At 38.3% G+C, this 27,189-nt stretch overlaps 1 protein-coding gene across 8 annotated transcripts in view; it reads right to left on the bottom strand.

Moving 5' to 3' along the window:
* Window positions 1–7,907: 7,907 nt before the first annotated feature.
* Window positions 7,908–27,189, bottom strand: part of CLCN3 (chloride voltage-gated channel 3) — a 126,931-nt gene continuing 107,649 nt past the window's right edge. For 5 of the 8 annotated variants that reach the window (XM_063458180.1, XM_063458177.1, XM_063458179.1 and 2 more), the window contains 5 exons: window positions 26,204–26,390; window positions 21,929–22,327; window positions 21,353–21,569; window positions 19,128–19,203; window positions 7,908–11,505 (listed from right to left, as the gene is read on the bottom strand). In XM_063458180.1, the coding sequence (XP_063314250.1) occupies window positions 11,344–11,505; window positions 19,128–19,203; window positions 21,353–21,569; window positions 21,929–22,327; window positions 26,204–26,390 (1,041 nt within the window). In that variant the 3' untranslated portion in view covers window positions 7,908–11,343. The remainder of the gene's footprint in view (window positions 11,506–19,127; window positions 19,204–21,352; window positions 21,570–21,928; window positions 22,328–26,203; window positions 26,391–27,189) is intronic. The other 3 variants (XM_063458184.1, XM_063458183.1, XM_063458185.1) reach the window with 1 other exon arrangement.

Consider the following 27,189-nt stretch of genomic DNA (forward strand, 5'->3'; position numbering starts at 1 on the left):
CACCTCACTGCCTAGATCCCTCTCCCACTGGTCTGTGTATTTCAAGTGGCCCCCATACAGAGGATTGAGAACAAATGTAATTGTAAATATCTGAAATAAACTTCCTAATGGTATCCAGTTAGTATAATATTTCAAAAAAGGTGACTGGTTTACCCCTAACTTTGGTCAACTCTCCCTGCTGGGCAAAGTATTATATCTGCAAAAATCATGGCTATATAATTGGGCTCGTCATTTGAGCGTGTCGTTTGTCACTACATTGTCTTCTAAGTTACTGTGCCCCTTTGGGGTCATCCCAGGCAGCATAGCTCTACTACCGAGTATTGGGGCAATGAGAGAGAAGTTAGAGCTAAGCTGAAATTTATATCCGATTTTCTCCCATAACGCAAGGGAGGTTAAAATGCCAGGGAATCCTTTTCAGAGAAGAGCCCACTGAGGTTTAGACAACAACATGTAGAACATGTGAAAATCTTATCCCATAAGCTGTGCTTCTAGTTCGATCCATTGTCTCTCACCTGGGGATGTGTGCCACATGACCATTTGGACCAGTTAAGCAATGTAGAAATACATTATGAAATTGTGAAGTCCAAGGCCCCCACCCCCATGTTACTCGCTAATCTTTGGCTCCGGTTATTCCATATGAGAATGTGTGTGTATCTGGGTGCTTTCAATGTCGCCCTTAGAGAGTAACAAAGAAGCTTTTAGTATAAGGTGTCTTAAAGGAAAAAGAAGACAATTCTAGGCACATATTCGAATGTTTATTAAACCAAATGCAACCTTTTATCCTATTCTGGATTTGAGAAATCTCAGACGGTGAACACTTCCTCTGTCACTCATCTAATTCAGACAAGTTACATTATGGTCACATTAGTAGGACCTAAAAGATACTTCCTTTCATGGTTTCATAGCTCTAGCTTCCAGACAGCTGGTACCTTCCACCAAGAAGAATCACAACAAGGTTCTACCATTAAGGTTATCTTCAAGCACTTGTGGCAGCGTCTCTTTGAAAAAGAGATCTATCATACCATATCTGGACGACTGGCTCCTGCAAGTGGATTCAGCTTTCCAACTAAAGACCTGCGAGTAAAGTCACCTTTTTTCAGTTCCAGAGTTGGATCATCAATCTGAGAAAATGCCTCATCTAGTTCCATCTCAAAATGATTGTTTTCTTGGGTCTTATTACAAAACAGGTAATTGTCAAAAATAAAAGGGGTCTATTGGAGTCTCATCGTGGTTAGTCAAGCCATGAGTGCCCCAGCTCTCTGCATAACATTAATTCCTGCTGTCAGGCAAAACACAATATCCTGGGTCATGGTGATCACTATAGATTCCCTGGACAAAATCATCCGAATCACAGCTGATACGGTCTTTAGGATTGGATAAAATCTAAATTCATCAGCATAGTGATGTCTTTTAACACATACATGTGAAAAAGTTAGAACACATATGCCTCAGGTAAATCTGGGGAGCTCACCTAGATACCTTTGTGGCTCCATCTGAGTTACAATTTGCACATGGATCATTCTCAGATATAATAAAAATTAAAATATTAAAGGCATCACTATGATTAAAGTTTATATCCACCAACAGACCATTGAGGCCTCCCATGCTTAAAATAGTAGGTTGATATTACGATTGAACAGAGGTTGGTATGGTGATTCACAGAGTGCATTTAACAATATTTCAAAAATGTTTATTTAATTTGCTATAAAATTTGCTAAACGTGTCTCTAGTGATCATCCGAGGTAAGTTTACCCAGACAGGGTTGTATGCCACCTGAGGAGAATCTTGTACATATGTTCCTGCAGAATCACATACACTGATATTTTGGCAGCGGCTTCCCACATCTCTTTATGATTCACCCAGAAAAAAAACATTGTTTACAACCATATTTTTGTCCCACTGTGTTAGATCATTTCACCCTCAGAAAGATATCTTTCTTCTGCAATAATACTTGTTCTGAAAATGATGCTCGTCTACATTGTCTTGATGTTAAAGGAGCATTCTTCAAGTATATTGAAGCTACATGTCCTTTCTGAAAATTGCATAATCTTTTTATTCTGTTTAAGGGATTTCCTAAAAGGGAGGCTGCTAAACCTCTACATGGATTGTGGACATCATAAACTCAGATTTCTTTGGGGGAAAAACTCTCTTAATCCACAGAGCATACTCTACAAGGCAGTGGCAACTTCTTGAGTAGAAAAGGTCTTGGATTCAGTGGAACAAGTCTACAAGGTGGCAAGATGGTCATGTACCTTCAAACATTACGGTTTTACATGTTCTTGCCTTTGAAGATTCAGTTTTTGAGCACAAATGCTGCAAACAGTAATGTCACAGGAAGACCTGACTCACTGAGTTTTCTTGCTACATCCTACTTTCTAGTACTGCTCGCATGCGACAGGAATAACTGGTTTCCCCACTTATTGTTAACCATGGAACTATTTTCACTCCTGCTGTCACATTTATAGTAAAGATGTGTTTTGGCATAATTTCATGTAATTATAGGGGGGGGGGGGGGCAATCTGGGTGTTTTGAGACTTTATAGTAGTGTGGATAAGTCTTAAGGGCAGTGGCGTACATACCGCGGTCGCAGCTGCAACCGACCCGTCACTCCAGGGGGCCCGTCTGCTCTGCGACGGAGTGCCCGCCGCCATGTGTTGCGGCCCTGGTCCACGCCGCTCGTTCAAGGGGCCCATCGGGCGGCACTTTAACAGCGCGACCTGGCCCTCTGTATTGATATCACAGCCGGGAGGAAGTGACTGCTCGTCACTCCTCCCAGCAATCAGTGAGAGCCCAGCCTGAGCCACCACTGGACCCCAGGGAAAGTCACCCTTCTGTCCTTAAAAGGTAGGAAGCTCGAGGAGGGTGACAAACATTTTGTATATGTGTTTTTGTTTGTATGTATGCGTCTGTCTTATCTGTCTGTATGTATGTATGCATGTGTCTGTCTTATCTGTCTGTGTATGTCTCTGTGTATATGTATATGTGTCTGTTGGGGGAGAGAAGGCATGGATCAGTGTTGCACCAGGGCCCCATGGATTCTGTGTATGCCACTGCTTAAGGGACTTGTTTATTTATGTGTTTGTAACTATTTGGTTCAACAGCCAGAATACCTGTAAATTTGTAAATCAAATAAATATTCACTTATCTGCTACTTGTACAATAGAAAAAAAAAAAAAGATGTACGTTAGTTATACTGAGACCTGTTGTAACCAACAAGCACATTACTAGTCTCACTAATGAACAAGGTACTCAAAAAGCTGGAGTGATCCAGACTAGCGGAGTATAGTACTGGAAAGAAAATAAATAAATAAACATAGAATATGGGTACAGTGTAATTTGAACTGAATTGATAAGTAGATCTTATAACAAAATATGGTGAAACCTTGCATTAATGGCTCACCTCCATATAAATCCAGTGGTACCTTAATGCCTACTTTGCTCAAAAAATCACCACTGGCTACTGACTTTATTGGGCAATTAGAAATGGTCAAGTCCAGTGGCTAGAGCGTTTTGAATAGGTAAATGTCAGACAGCTGACATAGGTATCTGGAATAAGGTCACTAATAAAAGTCTGAATATTGGTGAACGCCGAATGGCTATTGATTAACACTAGTACACATAAGGCCTACGATAATGCGGCTACAAAAGACTGGTTAAATCAGAGGCCAAAATCGGCATTAGGGGTAGCATGCGGCCACTTCACTGTAGAATGAACGTCTAGCATCTAGGTATTAATATTCCCCTAGAAGTTATTGCTAGGTAACTGTAGCACTACACTTGTAGTGGTTACAATAACTACAGGGATGTGTTCGGCATGCATATCAGTATTCCCCAATGACACCAAAAGGAAAAATCCTCTATAGACAAAAAACAATATAGTGACCCAAAGAAAAGGAGGTGAAAAAAACAAAGATTAGAGTGACTCTATGTGCAGAACCATACTTAGAATGTTGGTTACCTGCACATAGTGATAGATAGCCCTAGTGAGAAAAATGTGAACGAAAATGAGCCCATAGAGCCCGACGCGCGTTTCGGTGCTTGCTTAGATGCACCTTCGTCAGGGGCTGACTGGAGACTGATCCCTAGTCTCCTTTTATATGTAATCAGATACTTGTATCTCAAAAAATTGTCCAATCGTTGAGCCGGTAGCATATGCATTCCGGCGCCAACTCAACCACGTGGTAATATGCTAATGAGCTAAACTCCGCCAACCAATCGTGTTCGTTATGCTCTGTCTGACTCCCGGAGCGTTTTAACTACCTAAGTGCCGAGAGAGTTCACAGGCACCTAGGTGTATATGTAGAAGAGAAGCAAAATCACTGTAGCAGTTGGACAAAGCTACAATTATTACAGTGTTACAAATCTCATCCCTTAGGACGAGAACGGCTTAGTTACCACTGTTTATGCCGTTCTGGTGAGAGGCTGGTCAATTAATGTTACTGTCAGTTAGGTAATGCAGTGACAATACATATTGTTCCCATTTAGATAGAACTAATGCGTTGCGTTTATTTCTTGGTGGAACTATTTCTTGTATGCCATAAAGTAACATGGCTATAGTCCATTTGTCGTCCGGGGTGATGTGAATTTATAACCGTAAAAATATGTAGTTATATACCCCTCCTATGGACGAATGCCAATGCTATTCAATATTTATCTACTGCAAGATGTGATATATATTATCACAGAGAACCTGGGTAACTTTATACCGTTCGATCCACTAAGGTGAAGATGTGGGTTCTGGGGGATATACTGGCATGTTTATGACAGTGCCTTAAACCCCCTAGATCATCTGCTATCGGGAGAGCTCAGACTCCTAAGTATAAATGAGAGTCATGGATTATTATAACCGCCTTATTCAGCCATAAACACTATGTATAGAATTTCCAGTCTTATCCCCTGGAGTGGAACCGGCTTAGTTATGCCTGTTCTATTGGGAATATATAGGTGTTTTCGGCTGAAGAGTTATTAGTGTCAGTTAGGTAATGCAGTCATACTATACATTGGGGCTCATTAGAACATGAGTAAGTAATGCGTACTGTTTTTCACTTGTTAAAATTTATCAATACCCTGGGAATACATGGCTACAATTCAACACTCATCTGAGGTGATATTAATCTAGACCTCAAGTGGACGGCCATCAGTACTGTTCAGTGTGTATTGATCTGATACAAGCCCGAGTGTGTATTTACATAAACCTAAGTAACTGTGTAAATTCAAACTGCTAAAGTAATGGCGATACGTGCCTCATATTTGCTGGCATACTCGTGCCAGTATCTTGGTTAGGAGCGCTGCTAGGAGCATATATAGAGTTGGATGATCTTAAAATATAGCTATTTAGAGGGAGGTGGAGAGTTATTAGGGTACTATTATAGGGACAAACAGGTCATGTGTCCTAGAGATACAGTGGTTCTGATAGAGCAAATTGTTAATATACATATTTACAATATATACAAATTACACTTTAATAATAGTCCATATTAATAAAGCGTGCTTAAAATGGAAGTAAGAGATGGGCTCTGTACTAATGTAGAGAGATGGTACATTTCTTAGTAGAAGTATTCCCAGGTATACTTGGATTTGGGACTGTCATAAACATGCCAGTATATCCCCCAGAACCCACATCTTCACCTTAGTGGATCGAACGGTATAAAGTTACCCAGGTTCTCTGTGATAATATATATCACATCTTGCAGTAGATAAATATTGAATAGCATTGGCATTCGTCCACAGGAGGGGTATATAACTACATATTTTTACGGTTATAAATTCACATCACCCCGGACGACAAATGGACTATAGCCATGTTACTTTATGGCATACAAGAAATAGTTCCACCAAGAAATAAACGCAACGCATTAGTTCTATCTAAATGGGAACAATATGTATTGTCACTGCATTACCTAACTGACAGTAACATTAATTGACCAGCCTCTCACCAGAACGGCATAAACAGTGGTTACTAAGCCGTTCTCGTCCTAAGGGATGAGATTTGTAACACTGTAATAATTGTAACTTTGTCCAACTGCTACAGTAATTTTGCTTCTCTTCTACATATACACCTAGGTGCCTGTGAACTCTCTCGGCACTTCGGTAGTTAAAACGCTCCGGGAGTCAGACAGAGCATAACGAACACAATTGGTTGGCGGAGTTTAGCTCATTAGCATATTCAGGGATGTATTTACCACAAGTCAAACAAGGCATTTGCCTAGGGCGGCACTTTCAGGGGGGGCGCCAAAAAATGCCACCCTGAGCTCCCAAACAAATGCCTTGCTTGCCTTGTGTTCTGGGGCTGTCCACCTTACTGTGAGTGAGTGTAGCTGTCAGTGTGTGTCTGTGAGTGAGTGAAAGTGTGTGTATCTTTCAGTGAGAATGGGTGTGCCTGTGAGTGTGTGTCAGTGTGTGTATGTCATTGTATGTGTATCTGAGAGTGTGTGTCTGTCAGTGAAAGTGTGTGTTGGTTAAACAGTGTGTGCTTATGACTGTATGTGTGTGCCAATGACTATCTGTCAGTGAGTGTATATCAGTGCATGTATCAATGAGGGCATGTGTCTGTCAGTCAAAAAAGTGGCCTTGACACGAATTGGGGGGTCAAATTTAGATTTTGGGGGTGCCCGAATTTAGTCGTGCCTAGGGCAGCACAAATCCAAAATACACCACTGAGCATATTACCACGTGGTTGAGTTGGCGCCGGAATGCATATGCTACCGGCTCAACGATTGGACAATTTTTTGAGATACAAGTATCTGATTACATATAAAAGGAGACTAGGGATCAGTCTCCAGTCAGCCCCTGACGAAGGTGCATCTAAGCAAGCACCGAAACGCGCGTCGGGCTCTATGGGCTCATTTTCGTTCACATTTTTCTCACTAGGGCTATCTATCACTATGTGCAGGTAACCAACATTCTAAGTATGGTTCTGCACATAGAGTCACTCTAATCTTTGTTTTTTTCACCTCCTTTTCTTTGGGTCACTATATTGTTTTTTGTCTATAGAGGATTTTTCCTTTTGGTGTCATTGGGGAATACTGATATGCATGCCGAACACATCCCTGTAGTTATTGTAACCACTACAAGTGTAGTGCTACAGTTACCTAGCAATAAATTCTAGGGGAATATGAATACCTAGATGCTAGACGTTCATTCTACAGTGAAGTGGCCGCATGCTACCCCTAATGCCGATTTTGGCCTCTGATTTAACCAGTCTTTTGTAGCCGCATTATCGTAGGCCTTATGTGTACTAGTGTTAATCAATAGCCATTCGGCGTTCACCAATATTCAGACTTTTATTAGTGACCTTATTCCAGATACCTATGTCAGCTGTCTGACATTTACCTATTCAAAACGCTCTAGCCACTGGACTTGACCATTTCTAATTGCCCAATAAAGTCAGTAGCCAGTGGTGATTTTTTTGAGCAAAGTAGGCATTAAGGTACCACTGGATTTATATGGAGGTGAGCCATTAATGCAAGGTTTCACCATATTTTGTTATAAGATCTACTTATCAATTCAGTTCAAATTACACTGTACCCATATTCTATGTTTATTTATTTATTTTCTTTCCAGTACTATACTCAGCTAGTCTGGATCACTCCAGCTTTTTGAGTACCTTGTTCATTCTTTACCTATAGGGGTTAAGCCCCAGGACACCCCTGGAGTGTCCACTAAGGTGTTCTTCCACCAGTGAGGCGGTTCTGATCTTTTGGGCCCATCTTCACAAGTGGAACTTTCCTAGTTATCTAGTTTCACTAATAACTGCAACAATTTGTTTCAGCAATAGTTAGGATGCTTCCACCATCTATTTGGAAGAATATGAATTTAATAAGACATGCCACAAATCTTTGAGAGGGTGAATCTGGGTAAAATAAATTTTTAAAAAGTCTTTGTTTTGTATTAAGTCAAACACCAGCTTCATCATACAGGACTTTAATATCTGGATATTCAAACATTGCAGTCATCAAAATGTCATACTGTAATATGCAGCTCTACCGTACTAGTATAAATAAAACATTTAGATCAATATTAAATACGGTTCTAGGCAACATCAACGAATTGAAGAATTATGCATTCATGAACCATAGAAGAACTTATAAACAGCGATGAGAGCAAACACCCCTTTTCAGAGTATCTTATGTAAGTATTGTAAGGTTGTCTAGTATTATTACATAACAAAACAGTATCTTCTGATTAGCACAGGAAAATCGTGTGTACACATTAGCGTTTACATAAAAAAGATAATTTTGTTTTACAGTCATGCTATGTTAGATTGAAAATAGGAGGTGTAATCAGAGGACTGGAGGGACAAAGCAAAGTATTATTTTAGATTGTATGCTCAGTGTTCACAGCTCTGTAGTTCAAATAAAAACTGGGTGCATCAACTCATTCATCATTTTAGGATATTGTTTAAAGCAGCATTTGATATTCTAGCATAGATCAAACTATTCAGTATTTGGGGTAAATAATCCCAGAATGTTTATATCAACTAATGTTCTATTTAATTAATTTGAGAGAGCCGCCAGCATGAAGAGAGTAGACATGCTGAGGGGTTTCATTGGAGGGATAAGGCAATTAAATATAGTAGAAATTAGATCATCATTATTTGCAACAAGCAGGACGAGTAAATATCAACTGATAGAAACCTTAATGGATTCTTCGGAATACATCTTTACTAGAAAAACAATGAATTGTCAATCAAACATAGTATTTATATAACAGACTTCTGTTGATTACTAGGTCTTCTGCACCAATTTATGGGGTTCTGCAATTAACTTAAAAGGAGCAATATAGTGTAAAGATGTATTCCTAACACTACAGGAACCTCCTGCCCCCTCCCCGATATAAAGGGCTAAAAAAAAAAAAAAAAAAAAAAACTTTAAACACCTCAATGCTTGGGAGAAACTAATGCATTGGGACTTCCCCATAAGAAAGCATTTACACAATGCTTTCCTATGTGGATTCGGAAAATGCTGGATGTCCTCGTGCAAACGAGTGAGGTCGCCAAGCATCATTTCACCGAGTCAAACTCCGTGAAACTGCAGGAAGCGTTTGGTGGACAGCCACTATAGGCAGGCATAACCTGCAATATAAACATTGCAGTTTCTCTAAAACTGCAATGTTTTAGTTTGCAGGATTAAGGGGCCAGGTGACCCAGGTCTGGGTGTCTTTAGTGGACCTTTAACGCACAATAGGTAGAAGCATTTATAGATGAGCTTCAAATAATGTAGTTTTATTGCCGGTAATGCCATCTACAAAGGTATTAGAACTTATCAATCTAAAGTGCATTTTATTCCAAAATGGGTCTTTTTATTATATTTAAGAGCGCAAAACTGCATTATTACACCTTTGTTCACGCAGAGATTTCAAAAGAGACGGATAATGTAAACTTTATTGCAACACTAGGCCTTTAGAAGATGGGGGAGGGGTGAGAAAAGGTTTTTTGAATTTCCACCTAGAATAATTCAAATACATTTTTTTTTAAATAAAGGAAGCCTTAAGCAGCTGTACAGACAGGCCAACACAGAGGATGCAGTCTGCAGACTTCAAAATGGATAAGAACTGGTTATACTTGTCCTCCAGCTGTTGCATTACAACGGTGAAGATGCTGATTCTTATTACTAATTATTAATAATCTTGATGGTTTGGCGTTTTAAATGGTTTTCTGAAAAACACTGATGTATACTGGCTTTTCCCGAAATAAACTGGTGGCCCCCTCATCTTATTGCGCTCACAATATAAAGAGCTATTTTATTTAGAGTTTAGATTTTCTGGGTTTAATACGAAACATGAAGCAAATCCAGCGTGTGTTTCCAAACCATGTAAATCTTAAGTGATTAGTGCTATATAAAGATTTCTCTTCATACGGGGCCAATGAATTTATGTGAATTATACAGACTATGAGCAGCAATGGGGAAAATTAAAACAGAAAATGGTCTACAATGATTATCTATGAATGAGGCCGGTTAATGTTTCTCACCTTTGCCCAACTGTTATGATTTCTTCAATGTATTCATGAAATTCACATTAAACAAATTAATTATAAGTAAATTTCATTTTTCAAGTCTATTTAAAATGTTCCAGTTCTATAGATACGATCACAATGGTATGAGATGTACATTTTAGTGCAAGTTACGAATCATGTCACTCTTGTTAGCATTAAGATTATCCAGTCCCTGAAATTGTTATGACTGATTTTAAGTTCAAGTAGAATACCATCCAGTGTTACAGTGTTCTTTTTCTACTAACACAGATCAGCATTTGATATATATGTCTCAATATTAAGGAGGAGAAGATGAGAGACTGAAGTCTGTCCACCATCTTGGGACAAAAACTCCCACAAAATAATAATAATGGAGTTTTCACTGTTCACTAAATTCCCACCCCCACCAAGTTACTGGAAAAAAAATAAAACTGTGGTTTTGGTGTTTTTTGGATCTCAGCTACAGCTTTTAGCATCACAATGGGACTTTACCCTTTCAATTCCAGGGTTGTTAACAGCCATATGGCAATTAAAGGGTTAGTGGGTCATACATAAAGACTACTATAGCTGTAACAGGGTGAGCCTGTTTAAATATCCAATAAGTAGCCTTAACACTGCCAAACTTCAGTTGATTTAAGGGTTCCAGCTACAAGGAAATAACATTGCATAAATCAATAGATTCCACTGAAAGGAGTATAAAGGTGTTGCTTGAACAGATCAATTTTTTGACAGCTGTAGCAGTCATTTGAACTGTATTCCCTGTGTAGGAATTGGCAGTTTTAGCAGTGTTTCTACCTACATGAATGTTGTATGGCACAAGAAAACACATTCTTGTGTATGGTGACTCATGAAAAATGGAAAAATAAAAAAATAAAAAATCACACTACATCTCAATATGAGACTTTACTGCTTTAAGTGTCTCCTTAAGGAGTCTAATCATGTAAGTGAGATAAAGGAAGGGGTGGGATATAAAGAAAATTAATTCGGTCTCGGAATGTACAAAAAGTGGCGTAGTAATCACACAGTTGACAGCATAAACACCATAATATTCCTCCAATGTTAAAAAGTATAGCAAGTCTTGAATGACGATGGCTCATTTAAAGGGTTATCCCTAAATGCATTAGGGATCAAATTTGTTTAAAAATACTCCGGTAACAGGATTGCCCTTCACTAAGCCATATTTCTCCATCTCCAGAAAACTACACTGTCCCTTCATGGTAACTTTTTAGAGCCAGAAGTGACACTTTCCCCAAGTTTGTGCCACAATGCTCTGACCACTCTTCTAACATGGTGCATGAAGGGAAGCAGGAATTCTGTAATAAGCAAAATCTTTATATCAATGCTTCCAGTTTGCCAGAAATACATCCCAATCAGGGCATTGAGTTCTTCAACAAGAAGGCCTCTTCTTCAGTCTCCTCTTGATCTTCTTCATAGACTGTATTTAGTTGAACATTATTGACTCTGGATCGTGATTTGCCATCTGGGCCATATGACGTAGGATATCTTTTTTTGTGATAATGCCAAGGAGGCGCCTAGGAAGGAGACAAAATTATAATTAACAAAGACACACAAATCAAGGTCACAAGATGGCTAAAACATTTTCTAAGAAGAGATTTTGCTAGATTAATTTCTATAAAGGAAAAGGAAAGGGGTGATATTTGTTGAATTCCAGCTGTTGTTGGGGTTACAACTACCATCACGTATAGCCAGCAAGTAGCAGGATGCCCAACAGCAGCTGGACAAGACCAGGGTGGCCAAGTGGATCATTTGTGTCGAGACAGAAGAGAACCATCACCGATCACTTGATTTGCTTTGATGTTAGTAGATTTACTGAAAAGGTGCTACAGAGGCCTCATCAGCAGCAGAGATATGAATGATCAAAAGTTAATTAGCAGCAGTCTGAAACATTCACCAGTCTTTCAAAATCCCTAAATTGTAACAATGGAATTTTATTTACCGAACGCCAAGTCATAGAGAACTGTAAATTATATTTCAAATTTCAGGGTAAAATAGCAGAATTGTGCCTACGGCCAAACTGATAATTTTTTTCCAGACAGCGCTTTGCCTAAATTTGGCAATTTAATTTTCAATTCACTACAGTTTGGCGTTTAGTGATATTTTATTTATTATGCATAAATGAAATACAATCAGGCTTATGCCGTAAACTATTTGCTCACTGAGACGGCTTCATGGACCAACATTCATGACACAGTAGTAATCTAGTGACACAGTTATAGGGATGTATCATACTATAAAACTTTTATTCTGTGAACAGATTAAAATGGGAAATACTTCTTGAAGAATTGGGGGAGCAGGTAGCAAGGGAATCATTTAATTATTTCTGCTTACTTTTACCATATTTGTAATTTTTTTTTGCTCCTAAATTTAATAACGGCATGGCTGTAAAAGGTCAGTCATTATCATGTGGATCCAATGAAATCATCTACAGTTCACAAACCATTCAATAACCTAATTAACTGTCTACACATTTACCAATTACTGAGATATACATTCCAAATAGAAGCTTCATTTACGCATATGTAGGAATGAGAAGGAAAAAAAAATAAGTATGGAAATATATAGAAAGGAGATAAGGTGATTATCCTGTGTTTTGTGTTTTTTGTTTTATATGCTCAACATTTTTTCCAAGACTAAACACTAGGCATTTAATACACGTCTATTTACAGATCTGTAACAAGAACTGCCACTGTGTGCGCAATCACCTTGTTTCTGGTTTGATCTACGTATGAATTAAGTGTGAAAGTGACATTGCATTGGGTTTTAATTACAGCGCCATTGATCCTTAGATGTTTTTAGTTAATATAATTTGAAATCTAAATTGGGGTTGACAATTGTGGCTGATCTAATTAGGCAGACTGATGGTAATTTTAAGAGCAATGGAGGGATATATTCAGGGAATGTAGAATGCCACAATAAAATACAAAAAACATTATAATAGTCATTACAAAGTGGTTTCTCAGTTTGTCAAACCCTTGAATAAATTATAGTGAAAATTAATAATATAGCAAAAAAGAAAAACACAACAAAAAACACAGGATAATATTGTAGGAGCAAATGGAACATACTGAGCCAAAGCCCTTTAAGTCTGGTTAGTAGTGCGTATTTCCCTTTAATTTATTTTTTGAGGAGGCATGAAAATCTTGTGAATGATTAGCAACAGATGCAATAAGCAGGGTTTTGCCAAAGCAGGTAACTATGGAATGGATAACAGCCAAACTACTATAAAACATGATGAAGAATACTACACCGTATAAAACAATGTAATATACTACATATATTTCTAAATATGAGCAATTATACATTGCTTTATGACTGGTTAGTACAGATTTCTACTGTATTAGTAGTTACAGAAATGGTTTAGAGTAAACAAATTTACTCCGAACCACAAATCTCAAAACAAAAATAAATAAATACCGGAATCAAGACAATTCGGTCATCTACAGCTAAGCTACCAGAGTGCTACTTGTAAAAGAAGTGTAAGAACTCTGTCAATAGCGACGGGGCATTGACACCTGGCTGCAGTTCAACCACTCTTCTCTTTTCACAGCTTATTCCCCACCCTTTATACATATGATCCTTTTATATGGGCCACATCTTTAACAATAAATGTCACCCTAGGAAAGTGATCCTCAAATCTAAGTAAATGTGGTCATAAATGATGAAGATTAACTATCCCAAAGAGGCACATGACCTATAAATGTGTGGATATGACTGCATACGTAACTTGTGTATCTGCACCAGTGCATAGTCTGTGTATGTGAGCTTGTGCATAACGAGTAGTAAAGGGCGGATATGTACATTTGCATTGGTGCATAAATACAGGTTGCTAGGTGCAGGAGCTGTGGGGCAGTGTGGTAGCTGTAAGTGACTAGGTGGGTATGAGTATGTTAACCAGGAGGTGGATTATGGTGAGGTGTAACATGGCAGGTAAGTGTGGTTTTAGGCAGGCATGTGACAAAGTTGGTGGCTGTATATGACTGCATGGAGGTAAGTGATAGCGGATGATAGTATGTAACAGGTTAGGAGCATGTGACATTGACAGGTGAAAGTAACTAAATCAGGGTTGGTGAGCGAGATAAGGTGAGTTCACATTACAGATATACACTGGTAATAAGCTAGTTGGGTGGGTTATTGTGAAGAGAATACACAGGTGTTGCAAGCAGAGTAAGTCAGCCTTCAAAGGTGAGTTGCCTGGGCACACTGCACTCCACAAGCAGTGCATACAATGTAAATTTAATTAACCTTAAATTTGCACCATAGAAGAAATATCTGAGCAGATGTTTCTACAGCAATTCTCTACATAGGCTCAACAATGCTTAAAGCTCCTCCTATCCCTCTCTCCCTTGCCGCCCCCCCCCCCACCCCCATTGTGATGCAAAAGGGTTTAAAAACAGTTATGCCACTTACCCAAGTCCAACGCAAATGTCCCTTGGTGCAAGCTTGGACCTGCCTTCACTCCTCCCCTGCCAACGTCAGCCGGCAGGGGAGACCTAATGTTTGGCAACAGCCGCACTCGCATTAGGCTTTCCCCACAGGAAAGCATTATACAATGCATTCCTATGAGGATTCAGGTGATGCTGGAAATCCTCATGCATAGTGACCAAAAGTGGCCTAACAGCCCTTAAGTCCCTCTAGTGGCAGTCTGGTAGACAGCCACTAGAGTTGCATAACCCTAATTTTCTTATAAACTGCAAAAATTACCTTTGTAGGGTTAAGGGACCTAGGACATTGCACCCAGACCACTTCAATGAGCTGAAGTGGTCTGGTTGCCTATAGTGTCCCTTTGGGAAACAAACTTTAATAGAAGTGACATCTCACATTTTAAAATGTGCCAAGATAAAAATGGTAACCATATAATAAATAGAAGGCTTACATTTTAGCTGTATGGTGTCTTACAGCAGGGGTAGGAAACCTTTGGCACTCGAGACGTTGTGGACTACATAGCCTCTGATGCTTTGCCAGCATTATTGTAGAAGTAGTCTACAACATATGGAGTGCCAAAGGTTGCCTACCCCTCTCCTGTCTAACAGGGATACTCCAGACAGCTGGGCAATTTTGAGACATGTGGAAGTCCACTACAATATAAAAAAAAGGTTTTGTGTATATATATATATATATATATATATATATATATACATATATATATATATATATATAATATAATTGTCTTATGCAAAAAGTTACTTATACAGTTTACTTCCACATACAGTCTCCTGGATTCTGGCTAGCGGTATATTTTACAAGAAATCTATGGTCGCTATTTTTACTGGAAAGAAAAGGCTGTATATGCATGAGAGCTGTCAGCCGTTTGTACTCCTACATAAGATCACTAACTGCTCAGTTGAGTGAATGTAGTTGAATGAACATGTGCAAAGTCACAGCACTACCGCTTTCCATTAAAAGCAATGGGAAGCCAGCATTTAGGGTGCAGCTAGTATTCCTGGATTTATTATAAGCCAATGAAGGAGCAACATATGTAAAAAGAAATTCCCCCACATAATACATTCAAAACTGGTATTTAATCTACTGGATATTCTAGGGATTAGATTGTTATTGCTAAACACTTTGTGATCTGGGGATGCTGTGTAAAGAAATGTCTTCTCTAACTGGGGAATTAAATTGAAATAAATCATTAAAACAAGATTTTTTTTTTTTCCTTTAAAGGGTCACTGTGCCCAGACTGCTGGAATAGTTACAGGGCACAGACCCTGCAGACTAAGATTTCAAAGCTTATTATCGTCTGAGAGAATGAGCTTTGAATAGGATAATGTAGCTCCATTCATGGCTGTCAGATAGCTAGGAGACTAATCTTCTGGGTTAGAAACATCAATTTTGTCCAATTTGTAAATACAACATGTGGCCTCATCTCTTTCCATGCAGGACACAGTCAGACGCAGACTGTGCACATGCAGACTTCAACTGTGCTAAAACAGCAGATAACATTCAAATTAGGTTTCAGTTTGTGGATGACTAAAAATGAATGTAAAGTGATGATTGTAAGTTCTAAAGAACTACATATATTTCTAAAGAAAACGTAAATTCTTACTGTTACTTAACTACCACTGGTTTGGTTTATTTTATTTATTCTGCTTGCATAGCCACTTTTCCTAAATTAAATGCTTAAACTTTAAGTAACCTTTTAGATATTTAAAAAGTCACAGTATAATCTTCGGTTTCACTATTCTAGGTGATAATGACAACGGTCATTTTCTGGTATTTGCAGTATAACAGCATTTATGTTTAGATGATAATCCCCTTAAAACACAATGAACAATAAGTGCAGAGCTAAAAATCTTAAAATGTAAAAGTGCTGAACTTTTTGCACTTTGTGTTTTAAGGGGACTATCACCTAAACATGGAGTGCTGTGTTATAGTGTGTTTATCTATTTGGTGCTTTGTTTGGAGTACCCACTATGTGTTTTCAGCAGCTATAGTCATGAAATATCCCAGAAGCGCCTAGAATCACACTATATTGTATTGTATATTTTCTGGTGTTTGCACCAACTCTTCGGGGACAAGCTATCCTTGATTTGGAAGAGGCAACTTTTTGCTTATAAACTTGTTCTGATACAATTAAAATTTTTTGTAAATTTTACTGCCACACTAGTGGCCCCATTACATTAGATGAATGAATTAGGCCCGGTTTTAACTTTTTATTGCTAATATTTAAGAATTATTTTATCCCAGATTGAATATTATTTCCTTAGTTTGTTCCAAAATTCATTGAGGTGAAGTCACCCAGACCACTTCGGCTCAATGAAGTGGTCTGGGTGTCAGGTCCCTCAGGTTTTAACCTTTCAGATGCAAACATAGCAGTTTCAGAGAAACTGCTATGTTTACATTTGGGGTTAATCCAACCTCTAGTGGCTGTCTTCTGGACAGCCGCTAGAGGCGAATTTGACCTCCATCGTGCAGAGGGTCCATAGGAAAGCATTGAGAAATGCTTTCCTATGGACACTTTGAATGCATGCGCGACACTTGCAGCAAATGCACATTCGGCTCCTGTGACGTTGGACGGGGGAGCTGACGTTGGATGGGGAGGAGAGGTCACCAGCGCCGAGGGAGCCGGGCGCTGGATTAAGGTGAGTGGCTGAAGGGGTTTTAACCCCTTCAGCGCCACGGGAGGGGGACCCTGAGGGTGGGGGCACCATAGTGTCAAGAAAATCGCTTTGTTTTCCTGACACTATAGTGATACTTTGAAAAGCTTTGTTTGTTTGTTATTTTTTTTTTTTACTTATTTTGAATCAACACAAAAACAGAAGTGAAAAAGACTGAACTTGATGAACACAAGTTTTTTTTTTTTTACAATGCATAACAGTGTAAACCTGCTCAGCTTTGTAATAAAATGTATCTATTATGATATAACCCCAGGTAAATAAATCAGAGCACTGTTTCTATAATAACTGGAACATGGCTCATTTAAAATGGTTGTGACTACTAAACATTTGTTTATTCATATTTTTCTGCTGTTTCTGTCAGATACTTTTTTTTTTTTTTTAACCCCTTAAGGACCAAACTTCTGGAATAAAAGGGAATCATGACATGCCACACACGTCATGTGTCCTTAAGGGGTTAAAGCAACCAGATTTGCTGCAGTGGTCTTTGATATGCATTATATTGAACATCACAGGTGTCCTAAAACGAGAGCTGCTAACGGGAAAGCAGTGAAAAGCATGGCACACATTTTAAGCACTATCAGTTTTTAAGAAAACTCGCTACCCGTATAAGAAGCAATCGTGTATAGATACAGAAGCATTCTACAGCTACTGGGGGTACATTAAATCACCACATCTTATTGTAGTGGTGATGGTGCTAGGAGTCTATTGGGTTACCACCAACCAGCACCCAAAGTTGATGTCCTCTGCAGCCACCAAGATAAAACAGACATTTTACTTCTGTTTACACATAGCCTTTTCCTATCACTTAGTCTGCAATTGTACAGCACGAACAATGCGAATGTTCACATTACTTATGAATACACCCTCCACATATCTAGGGTTAATTCTAAACTACATTAAATCATATCTGCATATTCTGTAACTGCAGTTTAATTACAATGAAATGAACACATACATATTAAAATTGAACATAGTATCTTAGCATTGCTATAGTATATGCTTGTCTGCTTAGTGTTAATAATGCTTTCTCTGGCACTAATTTAATATATATATATATATATACATATATATATATATATATGTATATATATATATGCACCCCCTCCACACACACACACAAAATCACATCCATACTCCCGCCCTCCCATAAATATGACAAACCAGTCCATAGCACATGTATGGCCTACAGCATACATGGCACTAAACTACAAGGGAGAAAAGGGTTGGCTCACCTTTTAAAGGCACAGCCAGGGACTTGCATGGAGGCATGGCACAAAGAAAATTTAATGGTACAACAATACAAGAGGTTATTGTTCAATTTTGTGCCATATTATAAACAAGATATATTTGCATAAACAGAATGGTTTTAATACTTTAAAACAAAATTAGCACCTGACAGCTTTCAGAATAGATTAAGGGGAACAAAATCTATGTAGGTTGTTACATTTCTTTAGAACCCAAACATCATCAACTTGGTGTATGTGAGTGGCTAAGTTTACTTCTTGCTTCAGTCTGAATAACAAGCCGATATATAAACCCATTAGATATAACCAGGAAAAAAAAAAAAAAAACAAGGCAGAGTTGAGAGTTTTCAGCAATAGGTTTAGTACAGTCTGCTGGGTGTATATAATGGCTTCCCATAGCTCCATCACACCATACATGGTCAGACGGGCTGGTTCTTCTGGAACTTATCACTATTGCAAGAAGACTTCAACCACATACATAAGACAGTTGATACTCAATGCCCTGGCAAATGGTATGTTTTGTAGTATATAGAAGGCATGTAGCGTTTTGTTAGGAGCCTTGCAATGATTTAGACTTATAAGAAACTGTTTAACCCCATCAGCACTGTAGAAGATAAAAAGCCTGAGGTCTCCCCTATGTGTCAAGTGCAGAATATTTTTTGGCAGAGGATGTTGCTGTTCAACAGAATTGATGGCTCTGAACAGTTCACAAGTTTCATGCTTCCTGCCCTCTAAAGAAGTCTAGAGATCATGGGTGGTTTGTCTAATCACCAAGGGTTCCACGTGCTGCTTTAGATGCTCGAGGTGTTCTAATATGTTCTTCTTTGTGATGATTCCCAAGACAGTCCTGAAACAGATCATGTTATGCTAATAACTGAGTTTGAACAACAAATGGAGAAAACAAAAGAATGAGCCAACATAAAATAATGACAGTGGTACAGGGGAAATGAGTGGAGTGATGGACACAAACAGTAAGTAAATGTATGCAATGTCTGATATACATCCTGGCTGAAGGGATAAAAATCTTAGTAATTGACAAGATGACACCAAAAAACAGACATACAAGCTTAAAAGCAACAAATACTACATTCTATTTGTAATGAAAAAGGAAAGTTAAACATATACAAAATACTGATTTCCTTTGATATGAAAGTAACATTTTATAGTACAACAAAAGGGAAACTCACCTGCCCCCTCAAAAAAACAACAACTGTTTGGTGACAACAAAATCTAAAATTGAAAAATCTTAATAAAGTGGTTATGAATCAACTGCTCATGGATACCTTATTGTGAGGGGACTTCAGAAAAGGATTTTTGATAATAGTGGAGTCAATAAAAATGTGTTCACATTTTAATTTTATTACCAAACTTTTAAGTATATATAGCCTTACTCTATAGTGTCAGGGGCCTGTGCAAAATAGATTTACATCTCTCTCCCCACCCCAAAAAACCTTGATGCTTAAACAACCTTTTATACTATAAAAGAAATAAAAACAAATAATAATAATAATAATAATAAAAAAGTATTTAACCAGGTAAGGTACGTTCCGATTACTCTGGTTTCCAAGTATGTTCTGGGAATGTTACTTTTGCCCAACATGCTGGGGATGTACTATTACCCAATTTAATGGTACTCATTTTTGGCCCAGATGAATGTCTTGTTCCAAAGAAACATGGTCAGGATTAATGCATATACATTTTATTAGGGATTGCCACCTTCAGCACTGCAGATGTCGTGCAGCACATCTCCCATCATGGTTTGCCAGCATTACGGCTGTAAAAGCACAATGTGAGATATAGTACACAACATCTGTAGTGCTGTACCCATGCATTATATGTTTTAACTATGCATTATATGTTGTTCTCAACTAAATGGCCCATTTTGCTTGCTTTAAGAGGCAGTCTAATAACCACTTTAATGTGTAAATAGCTGTACCGGCACACGATCAATAGTTGGAAACCAATTATTAATCCATTAAGTCATTAAAAAGTGACAAACATGCATACACAGAATACTTTGGAAGAAGTAAATACATCACATATTGATTGCACAAAATCATAAATTCAAAGTGAAGATAAGTGGGACATTTTATTGGTAGTGGCATTTTTGGGGAGGGAGGACTTCTACATGGATGACATATAACCAAAATCATCAAAGGGGGCATCAGCCAGACTTTATTTATGCAAGTGGCCGACAAGGGCTTATTGACACAATCTGAAGAGGCAAGCTGAATTTGTAAGCAGAAGTACCAATATTGGGTATGGGGAGACCTGACTTTCCGTAAATTTGTTGAGTAACAAAGACATTTTTACCACTTTAATTACTTGAAAATAGTGAATATATGACATAACAATGGTTTTATTCATATTATGCTCTGCATTTGTCAGGGTTAGCCATTTTAGCCCCACTTATCCATCCCATATTTCCAACAGGTACCTCTCCAGCTTTTGCAGAATAGTAAGCTGGCAAAGCATCATGGGAGTTTAAATTTTCAACAGAGGGTCATCGATTTACTACACCTGGGACAGAGAGTAGGTCAATGGTGGTTTCATTTAACATATTTGAATATTTAGACAGGGAACAGTTGGCTGAGAAACACTGCAGCAGACCATGTGTTTCATTAAGTTGAAAATAATATGAACAGAATAAGTCAGTAATTTTCTAACCTGTAACATACCATCAACCCACCGACTGTCACATTAATTTAAAACATAAATAAAGAATAACCTTATTTGTTCAAAAATAAAATTTAATGCCCAAGTATATATGCAAGTTGCCATGCAAAAAAGGACAGACTATAGGAACTCCGGTTCAGCTACAATGTATTAAATGCTAGAGGTTGTTGGTCATTACAATACATTTATGTCATAGGTATGTTAATGGAATTCATGTCTACATTGTTTTGAGTTTCTATATGGCATGAACTAAACACCGCTTGTATTTTTAATTATTTTTTTTTTTAAATAAAGCCAAAGACTGGTGGATTCCAACTCACCCGTTATGTGTCACAAGGCATTGTCGGAGGCCCAGCTTGCGGAAAATGTCCACCACAATTTCCATTGGTGTATGGTCAGTCACAGTGAAAGGACTCATATCCAGGATGCTGCGAAGCTTTAGGGGGCGAGGGCTTTCAGCTGGGAGGGATGGTGTGTGCTGAGCAAAACATACCCGAGAACTTCCAACAATACCTTCCTGCTTTTTCCTGGCATTTTCTGAGCAAAAATACATCAATAAAATAAAACATATGACAAATGCAAATATTTTAACTTTTAATCTTAGGATACCATTATGTAAAGCTACAGCAAATGGAGTTACCTAAACTATATTTTCCATTGCATAATATTTGGTTGTTATTAACAAAAAATTGAAAACATCCACTCAAAAGTTTCCTCATTTTGCTTACTTTTAGTATTTATTATTTTAATATTTTATACGTTTTTTAATAAGTTTATCTTTTGTAAAGAGCAACACGTCTTGTATTGCACTGTGCAGGCACCTTTTCGAATCCCCATGCGAATCTGGAATTGTGAAGTTACACTAGATTTGTTCTTGACATATTCCTGTGACTTACCTATTGCTAGTGTCAAGTCCCTTCTCAAGGCAAACCCCACGAGGCGCTGAGATTCTTTAGACATGATGACAGGAAAGCCGTTATAGCTTGTGTCATTGATCAAGCTTTCAATGTCATCTACCGTCATGTTATCTTGAGTCAGAACTGCTAATGGGGGATCGTTTCTTCTGGGCCTCATCACATCTCGAGCCAGAGTAGTGTGTGTGAATTCCTCCTTCGCGTCCAAGAAGGGATATCCATTGAGACGTATGTGTGCTTCATAGATACCTTCCCTTCCAAAGGCGTCTCCTACCCACTTACTTGTCATCACTGCTGCCATGAGAGGGACAATGTACTCCAGACCTCCAGTCAGTTCAAATACTATGACTACAAGGGACACGGTCATCCGGGTTACACCACCTAAGATTTACACAGAAGCAGGAAATATGTTTTAATTCTAATATGTTGAAAGGAATATTTACCTAAAAAACAAAAACATGCAAAAGAAAAAATAAAATAAAATTTGAAAACAATAAATACTCCTTTCCCAACAGTTTGGTATACATTAAGAAGTGTTAACTCATTAGGTTTTAAATAGCCACACCGTAAATTAACCAAATTAATTTCCCTCACACATCATGGAAGATCGTGAAAAGTTCTTCTCTGGCCATAAAAAAATGTTGTACAGCATTAGCACGCTGAGCAGGTACACAACACTGAACTCCCCACCACACTTCAGAAGCTCAGAGAGAGCCCAAATCATGGTTTCCTGAATGTGTAGTTGGGCAAACACAGTGCAAAACCCCATTTACAAAACAGTTTGAACTATATAAATTCTAAAAGGTGTGTCTTTGGTATATATTTCAAGTTTTATGAAGCCAGAACCTACATTCCCAGCACTCGAGGTTGAGGCAGCCTGCTGTAATATATTAACTACATTTTGGATATCTCAGTACTTTCTACCTATGATTCTAAAACAAATAATATATGTATTTGTGTGTGTGTGTGTGTGTTTTTGATATTTTATCTCTGGCAATTCAACATATATTTAATTGCAAATCTGTTTTACCTTACTTTCTGGATCATTAATGCTGGCCAAAATTAAGGACTCTTACCACCTGAAATGTTTGCCATTTTATCCGGTCTCCCCTCCCCTGTTGCCTCCTTTCTTAAAAAAATAAGTTTGTCATTCAATTTCCCTCAAGCACCCAATACACTACACATTTCTCCCTCTCTTCTATACTCACCCTTTCTCATCACCCAAGCTCTTTATTTACTCCCCTCTCCTTTAACTTTCTTTTGCTCCTAGAAGCTGGCAACATCTCCTTTAACACTGGGCCCTCCCCCTTTCTTCCTCCTCTCTGTAGGAGGCCTTTCAATATTGGACATATTCCATCTCTCCACCTTTGTTCACCCTTTTCACTGTGCCCTCTGGAACACCCACTCTGCCTGCAGCATTGACAAGTCAGCTTGTATTCAGTACTCCTTTATATCCACCTCCTTCCATATCCAGGGCCTCACTGAAACTTGGCTCTCATCCTCTGATGGTGCTACCCCTGCTTCCCGATCTTATGGCAGCCACCAACTCTCACAACTGGTGACTGCAAGGGTGGAAGTCTGAGTTTCCTTCTCTTGCCGGGTTGCATTTTTCTCACTTTCTCTTCCTTTGCCACCCACCTTTTTGCTACACTTTGAAGTTATCTATTGCCCTCATGGCTACTTAGGCCTGTTTTTGGAACGTTACTTATCCTTCCTCCCTTACTTTCTGCACTACAAAATGTATCTTACGTTCCTACACCTGTGCCCTTTCTTGTGCCAAATATACTTCACAGCCCTTATCTTCACCATCTCACATAACTCCAAATACCGCTTTTAAAATGTTTATTTCACCAATGCACCCCATGTTGCCTATGCCATCTACTAATCTCACTGCTGTCAATTTTGCATCTTAATTCACAGAAAGCATTGACCATGTCCAAAAAGAAATTGCCTCGCTCACTTCTTCCCTAAATGTCCAACCCTTTGCCTGTCCTCCTCACCTACAGTTCATATATTCTGTGCTTCAAGGCGGTTTCTGCGTTTCTCCATTCTTCCTGACCTATCATGTATCCTCTTGATCCCATTACCTTGCATATTATTCAGGTTCTTTAATCTGTGACTGTCGGTCATACCACTGGCTGTACGAGGTCAGTTTGCAAGTAATAGAATTCATATATGGTAAGTATTTAATATAAACAAATCGTAACAGAAATATGAACAAACATTACGTTTGAAATAGGCATTTGGTATCATGAGAGAAGGTAGAGATGAGGGATGTTCAATATTTTAAAATTAGGGTTAGTTTTTAAACTGCTTCTACACCAAGCAAGGCAGACATGAGAACCTGAGCACCGAAAGGTTATTCTAGGACAGAATTTGAACAATTCTGAATTGAAGTAGCAGCTGGTTCTAGGAGTTCGAAATGTTACTGATCACTTAATAAGCTTACAGCAAGTATTCAGTGCCCATTGTGCTTGTGTGCTAACTTAAAGAATTTGCAATAGGGCAGCAGGACTTCATTGCATATTATATATTCCACCACAGACAGAACGCTGACCCATTAATAAGTTAGCAGCAGCATATAGTGCCTTTCTTTCTTGCAGAGAAGACACTGGCATCATGCCCATATGGCCAAGAGACAGTGCAGCAATTATAAAGAAACAATAGGCCTGACTGACAGATACAAACCCTACAAAACTAATCGTCTGTTTGCTGCTCGAATTTCACTCTGGTCACAGGACCCCTCTGTTCTCTACTCCCTCTACTGAAAGGATTACTGAATATGATATTTCATCAGGAAATCCTAGTGTGGAACTAAATGTTACAGTAACCTCACTACTTGTTTCTGTGTTGACTATATAAAAGTAGACCCTGTTAATATGGCATTTGTTTCACTCTCCTATTTAATCTTTTACAATCTAAATTATTTTAAGAATAATACAGATAATCTTACAGATACCGATATTCTGTACATTTACCATTTTGAAAACTATTTCTACACAAATCTACTGTTAACTGAACATGTTTATTATTATTTTTTTTGCAATTTGTTTTTTTATTAAGGTAAATGCACAAAATATACATGCCAGTCACAATTTTGTTTTCAAGAATATATGTGTGTGTAGTGGATGCAGTGAGAGTATTTGATTAGTGAATGCAGAGTGTTTTTGTAGTGTGTATATAATGAATGCAGAGTGTGTGGGAGTGCTGATTATTTTTTGGCGCTATATATATATATATATATATATATATATACACACACACACACAATATATATATATATATATATATATATATATATATATATATATATATATATATATATATATATATAGAATGGTGTGTGTGTGTTTGTTGCAAAAAATACATCTTTTAGTCCCTGCTTCTTACTTGGCCAGGGAGTGGGTATGGCATTCCCTGGTGGTTCGGTGGCATAAACTGTGAAGTGGGGGTGCGCAACAAGCTCTTACTTATCTTCCCAGCAGCTCCCCTGTCTAAATCTCGTGGCCAATGTGCCGCGCGGAGACCATGGCAACGCTCTGACGGCCGCAGGACTCGCGAGATTTAGACAGGGGAGCTTCTTGACACCCGGAATGCCCGGGTACCGCTGCAGCAAGCTGAGGCCTATTAGAGAAGGAGAGGGGGGGGAAGACTGCCGCTTTCCATCCCCATGCCAAAAGCTACATGCAAGCGTGAAACACGCAATGTCTAATCCTGCCATGCATGAATACCACTCTGTGTGCTAATATGACAAACCTTACTTTTATACGCCTTTGGGCCCAGACAGTTATGCCTATGATGTTTCTAGCTATACGTTTGGTAAAGGGCTTGGCACAACTAACCCGCATGTTTATGTTCATATTTTACCTATACGTACCCAGGAAAATACCTCCACTTACTATTAAGCACACGTTCGATGATTGTAATTAACCTTATAACAGCAGACACCTAGCATATTTAACTTTTTCTTTATACCCACTGTTATGCTTGCTCATGCATCACTCAGGATCCTTAAAAACTTTCTAAAAATGTGCAGTCATATCAATGTCATGCCTATGTTTAACAATGTTCTTCTTTCGGCTTGCTAGTGCTGCCGTGACACTGTAAGCTTGTCTGTTATAATGTGCACAAAAAAAACAAAACAAAAAAAAGACTATGAGAGACATTTGCTATTGCTGTGATTCCAAATTAGCAGACCAAAAAAAACAACTATTTTGTGACATGTGGATGGATTGAATAAAACTGAAGAACACTTACCCAGACATGCTGCCGCGCCAACCATAGCATAAAGCCCAGGGGTGATGCAATCTGCCCCAACTTCACACCATGCCTTGAAGATAAACCAGTCATGATGGTAATAAGCCAGCTGTTCCACAGCTATGCCCACAATCCTTCCAGCTATGGCTCCAATTGCCATGCTTGGAATGAACAAACCTGAAGGAACCTAAAATGTGAGGTGGAAAATTATTTTTTAAAAAAATTATTATAGTATAAGCACAGAACAGGCGCATAAAGAGACTGTAACAGACACAAAAACAAACAAACAAACAAAGCCACTTGTGAAATCACAGATTTATTTTGATAAAATTTTCTGAATTACTGTGTCAAGCATTTTTTGAATTTCTTTGTTCTGTTAGCAGTTATTTATCTTTCATTAAAACACTCAAGCAACTCAGACTTTAAGTAAATTTTCAATTTCTCAACTTACTTTCTTACACGTTCTACAATCCATTAATGTATATCAAGGCTTCTATTGTGCTTTTCTTTACACTAATACACTAAGCATGGCTGTCATCAGAGATGGTCTAGTATAAAACCTGAATATACAACTCCACCACATATCTCTCCATTTGCTCAGGTGAAACACGCAGCCTTGCACAGCGTGCTAAGCTCAAAATTCATAAATGGTTTAAATTACTTACACTTGTGTCAGTCCACTCCAGACACTTTAAGTCTAATGCAATTTTAGATTTTTGAGACTTAACTGCAATGTTTTACATTTGCATTAACGTGGAACTGCCACTAATCTAAATTTTAAACAACCTAAAACCTAACTAAAGAAAAACAGAAGAATATTTATAAAACAGAGCCCTCAACACACAGCAATGTGGTATAATGGTGATTTTATTAAGCCATCAAGCATGGCATGGCAAGGTTTTGACAGAAAAAAACCCAACAAAAAACAACAACTTTGTGTCCAAGTGTTGGACACCTTTTTTGATGGCTGAATAAAAATCAACATT

The sequence above is a fragment of the Pelobates fuscus genome, chromosome 6 (assembly GCF_036172605.1).
Source record: "Pelobates fuscus isolate aPelFus1 chromosome 6, aPelFus1.pri, whole genome shotgun sequence".
Lineage (NCBI taxonomy): Eukaryota > Metazoa > Chordata > Amphibia > Anura > Pelobatidae > Pelobates > Pelobates fuscus.